At 36.2% G+C, this 17,331-nt stretch overlaps 1 protein-coding gene across 3 annotated transcripts in view; it reads right to left on the bottom strand.

The window, feature by feature from the left end:
• Nucleotides 1–2,308: 2,308 nt before the first annotated feature.
• The window catches only part of nfatc2a (nuclear factor of activated T cells 2a), a 167,405-nt gene continuing 152,382 nt past the window's right edge, over nucleotides 2,309–17,331 (bottom strand). For all 3 annotated transcript variants that reach the window (XM_063041478.1, XM_063041477.1, XM_063041476.1), the window contains one exon: nucleotides 2,309–6,894. In XM_063041478.1, coding sequence (XP_062897548.1) covers nucleotides 6,880–6,894 — 15 coding nt within the window. In that variant the 3' untranslated portion in view covers nucleotides 2,309–6,879. The remainder of the gene's footprint in view (nucleotides 6,895–17,331) is intronic.

A 17,331-nucleotide genomic window follows, 5' to 3' on the forward strand; every position in this document is an offset into this window, starting at 1 on the left:
GATTGAACTTAAAGTTCATTTTTACTTGAACCTCAAGTTTTAAAGAGCAAATTTCCATCCTCCTTTGTAAAATTCAACCTTTAATATTAACAATGTAACGACAGGAAGTGGTGATCATAATATGATTGAATTCATACTGCAAATAGAGAGGGAGAAGCTTAAGTCACATGTGTTATTATCCCAATGGAATAAAGAGAATTACAGAGGCATGAGAGAGGAGCATGCCCAGGTGGATTGGAGGGAGATACTGGCAGGGACAACGGCAGAGCAGGAATGGCTGAAGTTTCTGGGAATAGTTCACAAGGCACAGGATAGATATGTCTCACAGAAGTTGTTCTCAAATGGCAGGGCTAGGCAACTGTGTCTGACAAGGGAAGCTAAGCACTGCATAAAAGCCAAGGAAAGGTTATATAAGGTAGCAAAAGAGAGTGGGGATTTTGATAATTGGGAAGCTTTTAAAATCCAACAAAGGCAACTAAAAAGCTATAAGAAGGGAAAAGGTGAAATATGAGAGCAAACTAGCCAATAATATAAAGAAAGATACCCAAAAATTTTTCAGTTACATAAAGAGTAAAATGAGGTGAGAGTTGATATTGGACCACTGGAAAATGAGGCTGGTGAGGTAGTAATAGGGGACAAAGAAATGACAGATGGGTACTTTGCATCTGTTTTCACTGTGGAAGAAAGTAGCAGTGTGCCAGAGGTCCGTGAAGGTCAGGGAGCAGGAAAGAGTGCCATTGCTATTACAAAGGAAAACAATGCGAGGCTAACTGAAAGGTTTTAAACTGGATAAGTCACCTGAACCAGACAGACTACATCCCAGAGTACTAAGAAAGGCTGCTGAAGAAATAATGGATGCATTGGTCATGATCCTTCAAGAACGACTTGATTCTGGCATGGTCCTGGAGGACTAGAAGATTGAAAATTATGGGCTAGTTAGCCTAACCTCAGTGATTGAGGAAGTGTTGGAGTCAATTACTAAGGATGAAGTTTCAGGGTTCTTGGAGACTAATCATCAAATAAGTCAAAGTCAGCATGGTTTCTGTGAAGGGAAATCTTGCCTGACAAGTCTGTTAGTTCTTCAAGGAAGTATATCAAAAGGCACTTGATAAGGTGCCACACATATGGCTGCTTAACAAGATAAAATCCTATGGTGTTACAGGAAATATACTGGCATGGATAAAGGAATGGCCAACAGGCAAGAGGCAGAGAGTGGGAATAAAGGGGGCCTTTTCTGGTTGGCTGCCAGTGACTAGTGGTGTTCCTCAGGGGTCAGTATTGGGACTGCTACTTTTCACATTGTTTGTCAATGTTTTAGATAATGGAATTGAAGGCTTTCTGGCAAAGTTTGCGGATGATACAAAGACAGGCGGAGGGGTAGGTAGTACTGAGGACGCAATGTGATTGCAGCAGGACATTCAAATTGGAAGAATGGGAAATAAGAGGCAGATGGAACGCAGCGTCAGGAAATGTATGATAATGCACTTTGGTGAAAGGAACAATAGTGTGGACTACAATCTAAATAGGGAGGAGGTTCAAACATCAGAGATGTAGTGGGACTTAGGAGTCCTTGTGCAAGATTAATTTACAGGTTGATTCTGTGGTAAAGAAGGCAAATGCAATGTTGGCATTTATTTCAAGGGGAACAGAATTTAAAAGCAAAGAGATGATGCTGAGGCTTTGTAAGACAGTTTTGTATCCCATATCTCAGAAAGGGTGTGTTGTCATTAGAGAGAGTCCAGAGGAGGTTCACAAGTATGATTCCAGGAATTAAGGGGTTAACATGAGGAGCATTTGGCCTGTACTCACTGGAATTTAGAAAAAAGCATGAGGATCTAATTGAAACCTACTGAATGTTGAAAGGATTAGATAGGGTGGATGTGGAGAGGATGTTTACTATGGTGGGTGTATCCAGAACTAGAGGGCAGAGCCTCAAAGTTGAGGGGTGACCTTTTAGAACAGAGGTAAGGAGGAATTTTTTAGCCAGAGAGTTGTGAATCTGTGGAATGCTCTGCCACAGACTGCAGTGGAAGCCAAGTCTCTGGGTATACTAAAGGCAGAAGCTGATCATTTCCTGACTGGTCAGGGCATCAAGGGATATGGCAAGAGGCAGGTGCATGGGGTTGAGTGGGATCCAGGATCAGCCATGATGGAATGGCAGAGCAGACTTGATGGGCTGAATGGCCTAATTCTGCTCTTATGTCTTATGATCTAATGTACTAAGACTATAATCAAATGCATTTTCTTCTGGCGATTAATATTTCTAAAAAATAAAGAAAAACAATTCAGCCAAAAAGTCAAGCTTTTTTGTTTTTTTTATTGATAAATTGCACAGATCTAAGCATGGCAATGCAAAATGTTACTACAATTAGCATCAGAATACAAAAGTTAATGATTTAATATCTTGCTTAAAGAATAAGTGTCTATTTCATCAGATGCATTTAACCCCTTCTCTGCTGGTTCTTAGTTTTTTTTTAGAAAATCTTAGCAAATATATTTCTTTACATGATATACTATATATGTGTGTGTGTGTGTGTGTGTGTGTGTGTGTGTGTGTGTGTGTGCGTATGTCTGTGTGTGTGAGAGAGAGAGAGAGATAGCATTAATTAATTAATTAATTGCATTAATCCAAATCTGATACTGAAGGGATTATAGAGAGGCAGGAATATAAGCAATTAAGTATAAACAATGGTTTAGGATCAGAAGTATGAAACAAAAATATTAAAAAAAATCTACAGTAAATTTCTAAAATAAAGATAACAACATCATGCTTTTGAAAAACAAGAATAGATAATGAGAACCTTTTGGATATAAAAGTAAGCAGCAGAAATCTTTACATTACAAAAAATATAGTGCTGTCTTTAGAGAAGTTCTACATTCAAAAGGAATATACAGTATTGCTCTTAATCAATGGCATTACGTTTAACAGTGCAAATCATTACTTTATCACATTCTTTCTACTATTACACATGGACCTTTATGAGTCAACTTTCCGTCGTTGACCTTTGTTAAGAACTTTGTTGGCTCAAAATTTACTTTGCTTGTTAGATCCTTAGCAAAAAAAAACAGATTTTTCTTTGAAATATTTCACTTTACAAAGACCTTTGAAAAACAGGGTTGATATTTTTGGCATCCAGTTCTTTAATTTTTGTTTCAGTACAATGACAGGAAGGCACTGTGGCAGACCATTTAGACAACTGAGGAAAGATGCTGTTTCCTAGTGTACAAACATGGCCACAGTAAACTAATACAAAATGTCCCTGCTTGTCAGTTTCTAAGTACATGCCATCTGCAGCCCTGATCATTTTAAAGGGCTGAATGCTGCTTATGGAGGGATCCCGTGCATCACCAAAAACAAAATTGAAAGACTTGATAAAATTGAGCAATTAAAAAATTGCTGGAGATGACAATGTTCTAAAGCAATATATTGTTCCATAATAAACTGTACATAAATTACATTACACATACAAGAAACTGACTCAGTTAAACATTTTTCATTTAACTCAAATATCATCTTTTGACATGTATTTAAAAAATTGTTACAAAATGAATTTATAAACAAGAATTGAGCTATATTGTGCACTTTGAAAGACACAATAATACTTAACAGTATAAAAAATTCAAATATGGCAATGAATGCCATGTAAGAAACCTGGGGCCAATTTTATTAAAAAATATACATTGACCACTAAGTCTTGGAATCACAAAAGTAAATAAAGAAATTCAAAAATGTATTAACTCCAGCTAATTTGTAAAATCTTTATAAGATTTCATTCTTGTAAATGTACACTGGATTGTGTATTTTTAACCTGCCTTTCTAATTTATATCTGTTATTGTCCTGTTTCAAATGTGCATTTTTGCAGAAACAAGGGAATAAATTAAAAATATGAACATTTTGAGGTCAACAAAATAGAATTTGTTTTAAATTTACACAGATTTTATGAAGTTATGATACATTTTTTCACGTGTAATAGTTTCAATTTTTAATATGTAGGAATCAGGTTACTAATGTAATTTAAGAAAGAATTTACTGGTAGGAACATTCTTTCATCATTATTTTAACTCTGATATGAAATAAGAGATGGAGATTAAATGTAGATAGTCAGGCAACAGCAAACTTAAAAGCAAAAACTAGGAGTTGTGTTCTCTCTGATGTTCTTAAGTAATAAGCAGGAAAAATAACTTTAAAGTAGATTCCCTGACACAAATTTAATCCACGAACTAACTATCCTTTGATAGTAAATACATATGACTTTTGAAAGGGGAAAGAACATATTGTGTCTACAATGTAATATTAGAAGATGCCATCCCTATCTCTATATTCCAACACATTTAAAGACTTCTCATTTCAGATCCCTACATTAACAGATATTTATATCAGTTGGCAATATTCATGCTTGATTGCATAATACATGAAACACTGTCTAACAAACTAATTATAATTTGCTATTATGGAATGAAAATATGGTAAAAAGCATTCAGGATTTAAGCAAGCTAAATATACGTTTATAACAAAACTAAAATAAGTTCATCTACATAAAAACCATAATTGGGCTTTCTACATTCAATATATCAATAAAACAATAAATCATTGATATTGATACTAAAGTTTACTGTACCTATTTATAAAGCAAAAGAACTTACTGTAAGATTTCTTATGATGTACCAGACTACAAACCAGTCCTACTCTGAGGGTCTTCTCATAATTGATTTTATATAGAACCAGAACACTTATGAATCTTTTCATAGTTTAGCAAATTGAAGGATATGAAAAGCCCTTTCTATATGGGAAGTGTTAAAATTGAAACATTATGACACCCAAGTACTATCTCCCATCTAATTTCATTTGACTTATAGTACCTTAACGTTGATAATACTTTGTCACCCCACAAGGTGGCAGTTAGCAATAACAAGTTAATATTTATAATATTTAAATCTACTTCTGCTGTGCATTTTCCGATGCCATCAATTGGGATTACATATGACAGGCATAGCTCCAACTATGCAAGAAGTATTAGGAAAATTTTAGTAGCACAGATACAGGGATCTTCCTGTTCATCAGGAAGTATAACTAATGTTCCTGTAACCTTGGGTGATCTGTGGTTTGCAACAACAAAGTGGGTCACTGGATTTATAAGGTTTGACAGCAGTATGCCATCAGAGATATTCCAAACATTAAACGGTAACAGTCCTGTAAATTCAATAATAATTAATACTAAATTCTTAATCCTTATGCACATAATAGTCCATCTTTTCTTCAGGGAATTGCATCTGACTCTATTCCTGCTTTATTGTCTATTCATTAATAATTCTCATCCTCCACTGTAACAGTATTTTGTTCTAGATTAGAACATAGGTGTCAGGAAATCTATCCCAAGAGTGATGTGCAGACTTGAATGCCTCAAGATGTGCATCATCCAATTAGCTGAGGGCAAAAGACTGGTTAAAGCTTTATTAATTAAAATCTACTGTATATCCAACTAAAAATGGCTACAAAAGGAACAATCCTGATACTGTGTAATCACTGACTAGTTATCAGGATAAAATTGCAACTATATGTCCTAGAATTTTAAAACATGATAATAATTTGATAACATTTAACTTGCTTTATACAGGCAGACTGTGTTGTGTCTTTCAGCAAGGCTGATTAAGGCATAAACGGTGGAATTTCACCTTGGCAATAGAGAGGTTTGTATTTTGACCACATATTAAAAAAAATTAACAAACAACATGTACACCAGATATGTTAACATATATTTTGAATTATCTTGATTCCTTTTGAAAAGATAGTAAATGGCTTCATTCTTAGATTTAAAAGAATGGTAGAATCATTTGTAGTCTAAAACTGCTATGGTAGCATTTCTTGACATAGCAAGAAGTCTTTTGTTATATGTGTATGTGGTTGAAATATTATGTTCTATAATGGGAAAACAAGTTATACACAAAAAATTGCCTCTTCAAAGCTTGAGATATTAAAAAATAGATCTTCAATGATCATAGGTATTGCTTAAATAAATCAACATGCATTAGTTATTAGTATTAGTTATTCTTGAATTCTACCTTTGCCTTAACTTTGTCTTCTGAGGTTGTTTTATGTCAAAGTTATATTAACAACATCCCAGAATATGTCAGAAAGAAACACTGAACTTCAACAGGGCATATTGATTCTAGCTATACTCTTTAAACTACTGGACATAAAATAACTTACATAGTTTGATAGAAACTTTATGCTCCTGCTGTTCATTTACCAGTTACCCAATATTCAATGCAAATCGTCAAATTTTTGCACTCAATTTAGAGTTGCAGCCGGGTAGATTCAACAAAAAGTGTATTTTATCTGAGATGTCAAAGTGGCAATGATGCACATTCTTGCAGTTAAACTGCTTTTTCATACCAGAACTTTTCATTTTGACTTCTGTGAAAATTATTGCAAAGATATTTCTCGCCCTTGTAGTTAAAGAAGATAATAAGAAAAGCTTAAAAATAGCTCAAAGTTCTAGTAGACTGGTCTGAAGTTCAGTCCTTTGAAAATTTGAGAGGAAATGGGTGTAATCTAAGTGAATAAAATTGTACAAGTATAAACTGAAAATACAGTTATTGACCCCAATAAATACACTGAATGAATGGAAACAATGATGAAAATTTGCTAAGCTGAAATTCACAAGGTGAAAATTCCCATAGTGATTAGTCAGAGAAACCAACTCCTTGCCAGCATATTGTTCTGTGCAGCTGAATGTGAACCTTACAGCTGACCTATTGACACACCAAGGGTACCACTAGAAGTGCAGAAAAATTCCAAGCTTATGCAAGGAAGTGTCCGTTGTAAATCTGCTGTGTCTATGACTGGCTTCGCACAATGACTGCAGAAAGATCTTTTCTTATAATTTCATTAACTGCAAAAGAAAAAGAAATAAGATCAGCACATTAAATTCCTCGGTCAGATGCAGAGTATCAAATTATGAAATTCACAAATTTTGTATATTAGATAAAAACAAATACAGGTCGACCTTCACTAATCCAGCACCATTGAGACTTGAGGAGTGCCGGATTAGTGAAAATGCCGAATTACAGAAGGATCACATTAAGCATAATCAGTGCCGGATTATCAAACGAACTGGATTACAGGTAGTCAGATTAGTGAAGATCGACCTGTATAACATTACAATGCCTCTACAATCTCATCAACCAACTCTTTCAGAACCCTAGGGTGTAGTCCATTTAGTCCAGATGACTTAACTACCGTCAGTCCTTTCAGCTTCCCAATCACCTTCTCCTTAGTAATAGCAGCTAAACTCACTTCTGCCCCAACAATCTTGAATTTCTGGTACACTACTAAGGGAGACTGACCCCAAATATTTAAGTTTGTCCCCCATTTCCAGCAGTCCAATATCCACTCTCATCTCTCTTTTGCTCTTTATATACCCAAAAAGACTTTTGGTATCCTCTTTTATATGTTTGGCCAGCCTAACTTCCTATCTCATTTTTATTTCTCTCCTGTGGCACTTTTAGTTGCCTTCTGTTGGTTTTTAAAAGCTTCTCTATCCTCTAACTTCCCACTAATTTTTGCTATATTTTATGCCTTCTCTTTTTCTTTTATGCTTCTTTGACTTTCCTTGACATCATTTAGAAATCATGCACATTTCTAAATCTACTCCAAGAAAACATGGTGTCAAAGCAAATGGTGATGTGATAAAATTCCCAATCTCACAAACTCAATCTATTAAATAAAAACACAGTTTCCAGTAAATAACCAGAAGCAATAGACAATAAATTCATAAGGAACACTGGCACCTGCACAGCAATTTGGGAGGTGGTGTTTTATGAAAAACATGCATTTTCCACATGTTGAACACAACTCTCCAGTTATTGTATTGGGTCAGATTGTGGGCTGAAAACCACAATAAAAGCAAATCTGTTCACCCATCACTGTCTAAATAAGGTCACAGCTCAGATTTTGGCTAGAAACTTACAATATTTTGTATCAGACATGACCATCAGGAATTAAGAGAATCAATAACCACAATGAAAAATGGATTAACTTTTATCAAAATTCAAAAAAAAAACAAGACCCTATCTACTATTGTTCTTGTTAATAGTTAATTCCATTCAGAGTATGCCATTATTACAACTTTATTGATCCACCCTGAACTTCAAATATTTGCCAACACTGTAATTGTAAAACAGAGAAACACGGAGTGGCCATTTACAGTATGACTCAGAAGATAGTGAGTGAAAGTTTTGTGTTCCATTTTGTCTAGCTCAGACTTCAATGTGTATTTTCTATAACTTCCTGCCCTTTGTGCTTTGACTATATGGAAAGTTTACTTGCCCCCTCAATCTATTAATAACTTGAAGATGAAAAACGTGGGTGAAAGTTCTCAGATGGTCTTATTTCCTCACCTGCTGTAGGTAAACACACACAACCACAGAGACCGATTTTCAGCTCAATACATTTTGGTATTAGGGAACGTCAAAGAAATTGTGTGAATTTTCTGGTACCGGTTTTTCAAAACCTTCATGAGTTCAAGTGGATTTTACACACTGAAAAGATTTGCAAATTATTGTGGGAACATGTACAGATATGTGTTGGTTGTAGAAGTGTAATTTCAAATTTTAAAAGAGTTCAATAAATGGAATTATTGGCATTTCCATACATGATTGATCAATGGAATTACTCTCTTCTTGTGGGGAGTTAGAATTCACTAGGATAGTATAAAGTTTTTGTTAAAGTTATAGGAAACATCAAAGTTTATTTGTGTGACAAGAGATTTTCAAAAATACATTTTTATGTGGGACCTTTTGAAAAAAATATATAGAATATACAGTATAATGATTGTCTGCACACCTTCAGGAAAGACATGTACTTTGTTGTCTCACTTTAACTGTTGACATATCATTGTGTTAATTGAGAGGAGTTTGCCATTGTGATGTTTGATTGGAGTCTCTGTTTTTGTTAGTTGCCTTCCTAAAAAGTAATACCGTATAAAGTATAACCCATAGATATTGTGTCAACCAAAGATAGCTTGCATGAATGGTTGCAATGGAATAGTTATTTCTTCTTCACTCAGAGGGTGGTGCATATGTGTTACAAGCTGCCAACAGAAGTGGTAGATTGGAGGTCAATTATAACACTTCAGAGAAATTTGGATAGTTCATGGGTAAGGGAGGTATGAAGGGCAATGGTCTGGGTGTATATAGATGGGACTAGGCAGAAGACCAGGCTGGCACAGACTAGATGGGCTGAAAGGCCTGCACTGTGCTGCCATGCTGTATAACTCTATTAGGATAAATTTCAGTTGTGTTGCTTCAAAATGTATTACTAGTCTATTGCGGTAAAATGTTAAACAGTGTACCAGTGTGTTGCCCTTTGACTCTTGATGCAAAATGAATAACATCAATTTCAACCGAATTAAACTTAAAGGAAGCATACTATTGATACTCTGCTGAATGTGGATAAACTTTGAGGCACAGATTGCCTATTTATAGAAGAGATGCTCTGGTTTTTGCTTCTGTAGTAACATGGATAGTGGCAGCTAAACTTTCTTATTTTGCCTAGGGACTTGTAGTAGCCTTTTAAGTCACTAAACATATGTGTATCAAAGTATCCAATTTTCTCTTATCTCAATTCTCCATTCATTAAACCAGCTGAAGTAAGCAAAAGAATCTTTTCCTTTCAAAATTCTGTATGCGCAGAGACCTCAAACTTAGCCAAGGTTTAAGGCAGAAGTCAGGTGCTTCCTGCCAACAGGAAAATTAGAGGATGATTCACGTATAAGATCCATAGTGCTGCCTGTCCTCATTTATTAATGGTCTTGGCAAAGGCAATGGAACATCAAAACAATTTACAATGTTCTAAATAGATAACATCATCCAGTAAACAGTTATGGATAGGCCCAATTGTGCAGACACATTTTTCTATATTGTCAAAATAATTATGAATTCATCACAGCATAGAGTCAAGCTCTCAATCACTAACTTGGTGCATTCATACAAATTGTCCTTGAGATTTTACACCAGAAATTGAAAGCTCAGCAAAAATGTCAGGATCCAGCTAATATCTGGAATCCAGCAGAAAACAATATTTTTCTGGGATGCCCCTGGCATTTTTGAACATCTATGCCAAAAAGTATTTGGAAGGTTATCTCCTCATGTACAAAGAGCCAGATCCATGGATCTCAATGCCAGACATCCTAGCTTCTTTGACAAGTACCCCCAAAAGGTCTGTTTCAGGATTAATTTACCTGGCAATAGATCTGGAGGATTTTGTTGAGAGAGCATTGGTTGTATCTCTCCAATGGTTTGATGTGCCTGTTTTAGTCTATGTTACTGAGTTATACAGAAGGACAGGGATCATTGTTGCTTCATAGACCATGAGCATTCTGGCATGTTTAAAGTCTTGATCTTTGAATTTTCCTTTCCTCTGACAACAAAAGCCGTACTGACGTACCAGAGATAGCAGTAAATTTCATCACTGATGAAGATCTTCACTGATGAGTGACTCCTAAGATATGGGAAGTTTTACGGGGACTTAGAAGTGAAGTTAACAGGCCAGAGGAGTACAGAGTTGAGCCCAAATTAACAGAGGGATCTTTGAACATGGATCCATGGATAGAGATTGATTGAAAGATCATTGTAGATTGGTAGAAGAAGCAATCCAGAGAAACTGGTTGAGAGGTTCAGTTGCCAGACTGGTAGGGGATTGTTAATAGAGGGTGTCAGTTATGAGGATGACTGAGGTTGGATGAGATAAGACCAGTCCTGGGGGATGGTGGTGTGGGAGGTAGATGAATGGCAGATCAATCATTGTGAATGGAGTCGGGAGATTACCAGTTGATGTAAGGAGTGAGCTGATTGCGAATGAGGAATTACTCACAATGGGTGTGGGTGGGAGGGGTTGTATAGTTGGGTGAAAGAAGAAGGCCAGGTATGGAGGCGGGGGGGGGGGGGAGCGAGAGAACCATGTCTCCAAAACAACCTCATGGTTAGCATGTATATTTTTACAATCCACATAATTGGCATAGGCATGGGAATCATGGCAATGGAAAATTAAAGAGAAAAAGAAAGAAAAATGAAACTGGGAGAGGAAATGAAAATGAGTGAGAAAGCGAGTTAGGCAATACGAATCACTGTAATGGGAAAGTTTGAGGATCATGAGAGATTAGACGACTGGAAGATGAGTTGAATGGTTTAAAAAGAGATGGAAATATGTGAGTCAGAAAAAAAGAGCAAATAAAAGAGAATATCTATTTTAAGTATGGAGAAATTGCTGGCATCACTGACATTTCCTACCCAGCTCTGATTTGCTGAAAACAAGAGAAAGCTGAGGCTAGATGGTGGGTGACATCCCCTTCTTGAACCACAATTCTTTTTAATGATTTGTTACAATTAAGTAGCTTGTTAGGTAAGTGAAAACAAGTAAGGTGAACATAAATCCAAAGGGTTTCTACAGTATATTAATAGCAAAAGAATAGTGAAGGATAAAATTGGTCCCTTAGAGAATCAGAGTGGACGGCTATGTGCGGAGCCAAAAGAAATGGAGAGATTTTGAACAACTTCTTTTCTTCGGTATTCACTAAGGAGAAGGATATTGAATTGTGTAAGGTAATGGAAACAAGTAGGGTAGTTATGGAAAGCATGATGATTGAAGAAGAGGAAGTACTGGCACTTTTAAGGAATATAAAAGTGGATAAGTCCCCGGGTCCTGACAGGATATTCCCTCGGACCTTGAGGGAAGTTAGTGTGGAAATAGCAGGGGCTCTGACAGAAATATTTCAAATGTCATTAGAAACAGGGATGGTGCCGGAGGATTGGCATATTGCTCATGTTGTTCCAGAGTAAACCTAGCAATTATCGGCCTGTGAGTTTGACGTCAGTGGTGGGTAAGTTGATGGAAAGTATTCTTAGAGATGGTATATATAATTATCTGGATAGACAGGGTTTGATTAGGAACAGTCAACATGGATTTGTGCGTGGAAGGTCATGTTTGACAAATCTTATTGAATTTTTTGATGAGGTTACTAGGAAAGTTGACAAGGGTAAAGCGGTGGATGTTGTCTATATGGGCTTCAGTAAGGCCATTGACAAGGTTCCACATGGAAGGTTAGTTAGGAAGGTTCAATCATTAGGTATTAATATCGAAGTAGTGAAATGGATTCAGCAGTGGCTAGATGGGAGACACCAGAGAGTAGTGGTGGATAACTGTGTGTCAGATTGGAGGACGGTGTCTAGTGGTGTGCCTCAGGTATCTGTACTGGGTCCAGTGTTGTTTGTTATATATATTAGTGATCTGGATGATGGGGTGGTAAATTGGATTAGTAAGTATGCAGATGATACTAAGACAGGTGGAGTTGTGGATAATAAAGTAGGTTTTCAAAGCTTGCAGAGAGATTTAGATCACTTAGAAGAGTTGGGCTGAAAGACGGCAGATGGAGTTTAATGCTGATAAATATGAGGTGCTACATTTTGGTAGGACTAATCAAAATATGATATACATGGTAAATGGTAGGGCATTGAAGAATGCAGTAGAACAGAGGGATCTAGGAATAATGGTGCATAGTTCCCTGAAGGTGGAATCTCATGTGGATAGGGTGGTGAAGAAAGCTTTTGGTATGCTGGCCTTTATAAATCAGAGCATTGAGTATAGGAGTTGGGATGTAATGTTGAAATTGTATAAGGCATTGGTAAGGCCAAGTTTGGAGTATTGTGTACAGTTCTGGTCACCGAATTATAGGAAAGATGTCAATAAAATTGAGAGAGTACAGAGGAGATTTACTAGAATGTTGCCTGGGTTTCATCTCCTAAGTTACAGAGAAAGGTTGAACAAGTTGGGTCTTTATTCTTTGGAGCGTAGAAGGTTGAGGGGTGACTTGATAGAGGTATTTGAAATTATGAGCGGGATAGATAGAGTTGACGTGGATAGGCTTTTTCTATTGAGAGTGGGGGAGATTCAAACAAGAGGACATGCATTGAGAGTTAAAGGGGAAAAGTTTAGGGGTAACATGAGGGGAAACTTCTTTACTCAGAGAGTGGTGGCTGTGTGGAACGAGCTTCCAGCAGAAGTGGTTGAGGCAGGTTCGATGTTGTCATTTAAAGTTAAATTGGATAGATATATGGACAGGAAAGGAATGGAGGGTTATGGGCTGAGTGCAGGTCGGTGGAACTAGCTGAGAGTAAGAGTTCGGCATGGACTAGAAGGGCCGAGATGGCCTGTTTCTGTGCTGTAATTGTTATATGGTTAGCCATAGAAAGTGACCTGGAATCACATTCACACAGGACTGGATCAGGAGAACAAGTTAGCATCCTGACACAATATTACTGAACAAGCTGGGTTTCGTGTACAAAGTTGGATCACTTTAAATTCTCCATGAGTCATAATGAAATATAACCTTGCTTCCCCTGAGTTACTTATTCAATAGAGTAACCACTATACGGGAAGGGAGAGAGGAGAAATTAAGAGGTATGTGTTAATTGAAAGGTGAGGATTGAAAGAGGAAAGGTGGAATAAAAATAGTAAGCAATGCACTTGAACATTGTATTGAGGAACAGGCTTGAAATACATTTGCTCACACCATTCTGTTAGTAATTTAGCAAACATTTTGTATACACAGTAACAAAAAAAGGGATGTATTTTTGCTCCTATGCCACTACTTAGGTAAGTATTCACATGCATCATTTCTAAACAAAAACAAACAAAAGCTGTTGTTAACGCCTTCCTTAGAAGTTAGTTTATCGTTTGAAATGCAAGCAAACATGATGTCATTTACATCAGCCCTACAGTAGCAAAAGGCAATAGGCAAATCCTATGCAAAAACTTTATAGCTAATTATAGTTATTTGCACCAGTTTTTAACATTTTTCTGCTGATGAGCAATGAATCCAGCAGTAAAATCATGAGTTTATCAGTGACTGCATGAGGGGAGCTTGTCTCAGTCTGAATATCTGTACAGCTTCAGTTTTGTCATCCACTCTGTTTCTTTCTGCAATATATCTTCATTATCTAAAGTACTATAAATAGACTAAAACTTGCTGTGGCTCTTTTAGAAGCATGATCTTCACGTCTGCTCCAGGCCTTTCAATATTTGCCAGGTTTCGATGAGATTCCCTCCTCATTTTAAGCTTCAGCTTTTAAGGAGCCATCAAGTGCTCCTCATATGTTAACCCTTTCAGTATCTCTTCACAAAAACAAATCATGATACATGAACCACTATACCTGCTCATACATTGCATATCTCCTTGTTTCTGCTGCCTCTCAGTGTATCGCCTTATTCCAATCCTCTCATTTATTTCCTTATAACCTACTCTCTTACACATGATCATGGCACATGGCAAATTGTCTTATAAATGGAAAAGCTTTGAACTTCAGGAATTTGACCCTTTAAATAGCTGACTTCTATAAGTAATTGTATCAGTAATGAAAAATTGGAATGAGTAAATATGTTGCTTTGGCAAATTTTACACCTGAATACAACATTATAGCAACAAACAATCTGCTGAAAGAACTCAATGGGTTGAACCTCATCTGTTGTAGAAAAGGTATTGTCGATGTATCAGGTCAAAGGCCTGCTGAACATTGCACTTCCTCTTGTTCAATGTTCAGCAGGTCTTTGACCTGAGATGTTAACTGTCCTGTGCTATCACCAGTGGGATCATCAGTTGGTGGCAGATCAACTGATGATCCCACTGGTGATAGCACAGGACAGTTAACATCTTAGTCCATGTGTATTTTGTAACCTGATGTATCAGGTCAAAGGCCTGCTGAACCTTGCACTTCCTCTTGTTCTGGAAGGTACACATAAATTTGAATGATAGGAAATTTATCTCATGGTGCTTAGAGCAGGAATTAGTTTTTATTTCATCCAATACATGTTCTATAATTTCTTTTGCTCAACATCAACCTCTCAAGAGTGATCTGGAGACGGAAATAAATGACAGCGATACACTTTCCTAAATAACTATATCTATTTCAAATCAGAGAAAATGGCTTATGATGTGTTCTATGAAAATATGAAGCTAAGAAGCAATACAGGATAGTGACTCCAAAGCATGTTTTAATGGTTCACTACACAGAAACACAAAGGCCTTGTTTGTCTTTGTAGGTCATGTGAATAGATTATATTCTCAATGCTCCCACACAAATTTTAAATTTGTGATCCCGCATATTTGCATATTAAGTCGCACCGAGAATTATAGAGTCGTACAGTATAGAAGGAAGCCTATCAAGTATGTGTCAGATCCTAGCATTCCCATTAATCCCAAAGACCTGTTGTTTTCCCATAATGCTGTACGTTATCCTCTTACCAATCAAATTCCCTTTTTAGAGCCAAAATGACTTGTTTCCTCAATCCCTATAGTCAGTGAGTTTCAGATTATAAATAAATACACTTTGCATAAAAAATATTTTACCTCACAGCTTATTTCTATCTATTGGTTATAACTTTAAATTTGTAACACTGTCCTTAACCATTTTCTTATAAGGATCTACCCCTTAGTAATAATGATCAGGGAAGCACAGAGAGAATCTGCAATTACTAACAAATACCTTTATTTGCTCAACTAAAAAGCACAATTTGCCAGCAACTCGCTAGCAGAAATAGTTTTTCACGATATCCCCTATCAAAATCAGCCATGACTTTTTTCACCACCATCAAATTTCATCTCAGTTTCCTTTTCTCCTAGACAAACAATACCAGCTTCTTCAGTCTAACTTAAAGCTCAGACTTCACATCCCTGGAACTAGTTCAATAAATCATTTCTGCACTCCTGACATTTTCACATCTTTCCTGATGTTAGGTGTGCCAAATTGCTAGCAGCATCCAGTTATAGTTATAGCTTAATATAAGCTAAATATAACTTCTTTGCTCTTATACTTTCTTCCTCTATGATTCCCAGGTTCCAAACATATAATAATATTAAGGAAAAAGATATGAAATATTAGTGCATGTAGAATTCAAAGCTGGAATACCAATGCTAAAGGGATATGAGTGGTTCTTGGTCCTCATTGTGGACAACCCTATGTTAGAGAAAGCAGTAATTTTCATGCTGTAGGAAGCACACTTGATGTGAGGCCTAATGAGGTAGTTTTGTGGTACGGCTCCTTACATAGTGTAGCAGTGCAGAGGGCTCCTTTTAAGTTTACTTCTTGTTATTTCTAACTAGTCTTGTAATTTTACACCAAATACTGGTTACAGAATACCAGATAGAATTTTATTTTCACTGACAGAATTTTAAAACAGTTGCTACTATTTCATCACTGTTGTCCTGCATCAAGCATGGAATTATTTTGACAGGAATTGTGCAAAATAATAGAGAACTCATATGAAATCACGGAAGCAGTGAACTAAAAACAATGAAGCTCTCCAATTTATTTCCTCATCTATAGCTTCTCAAAGGCTCAGAGAATTTTAAAATGGCAATGGTTTCACATAATCTGTCACAGAGTGCGAACAGCATTTAAAAGCAACATCAATTATTTTAGGCTTCCATGGTATTTTAGCAAATACATAATTTATCTGAATGCTTCACCAGTTACTTTAAATTGTACAATAATGCTGAAAGTCAAAACTTGACATGAGACTTCCTGTACTGTTGGTTGGGGAAAGGGATCTTTTGCTTATCAGACTCTTATCTGATGTAGATAGATGCTGCCTAAACTAAAAAAAATCAGTATAGATTTGTGATGCAAGTATGCACAATCCAAAGCAAGATGTTAGATAAGGACTTAGCCGTCACTACGATGACCGACTGCACTAACTTTTAAAATGCTGTTTTAATTTTAGGAACTTTCCACTTCTGTGGCTACAGATTGCCAGAACTATTCTATAAATATACAGCCTACTTGGTTTAGTGATTAATGGTTGGCTTAGATGTAGACTCTGCTCTGCTGTAATTGCTATAACAATATCTCCCAGATAGATCATCAACACATTTTTCAGGTATAAAGCTTCTAATCTTTAACTGCTGTCAATCACAACAAATAAAATACAAAGGATTGAAAACTTGGATTGTGTTAAGTAGTTGATTAGATACAGTGTTCCTTCTCTGTTTGATATAAAATTGATAAACCAGAACTTTAAGTAAGATCTGATACATAAAATGAAACTAAGAACCTGCAACTGAAATACATTTCAGGCCTGAGCCAACTTGTAGAAAACCAATCAAGTTCAAGGTTCATGAATAAGCAAAAAAAAATTAAAATACTTCATCCCTTGAGAAACGTTATTTAAATATTTACAAACAATGAAATATTATCACCTATTCATTTGCATCACTATCATTAAATTTGAATCTAATGCAGGCCATAAGAAATCATGCAAATCTAGAAATCCATTTGGA

The sequence above is a fragment of the Mobula hypostoma genome, chromosome 2, assembly GCF_963921235.1.
Source record: "Mobula hypostoma chromosome 2, sMobHyp1.1, whole genome shotgun sequence".
In the NCBI taxonomy this organism is placed as follows: Eukaryota; Metazoa; Chordata; class Chondrichthyes; order Myliobatiformes; family Myliobatidae; genus Mobula; species Mobula hypostoma.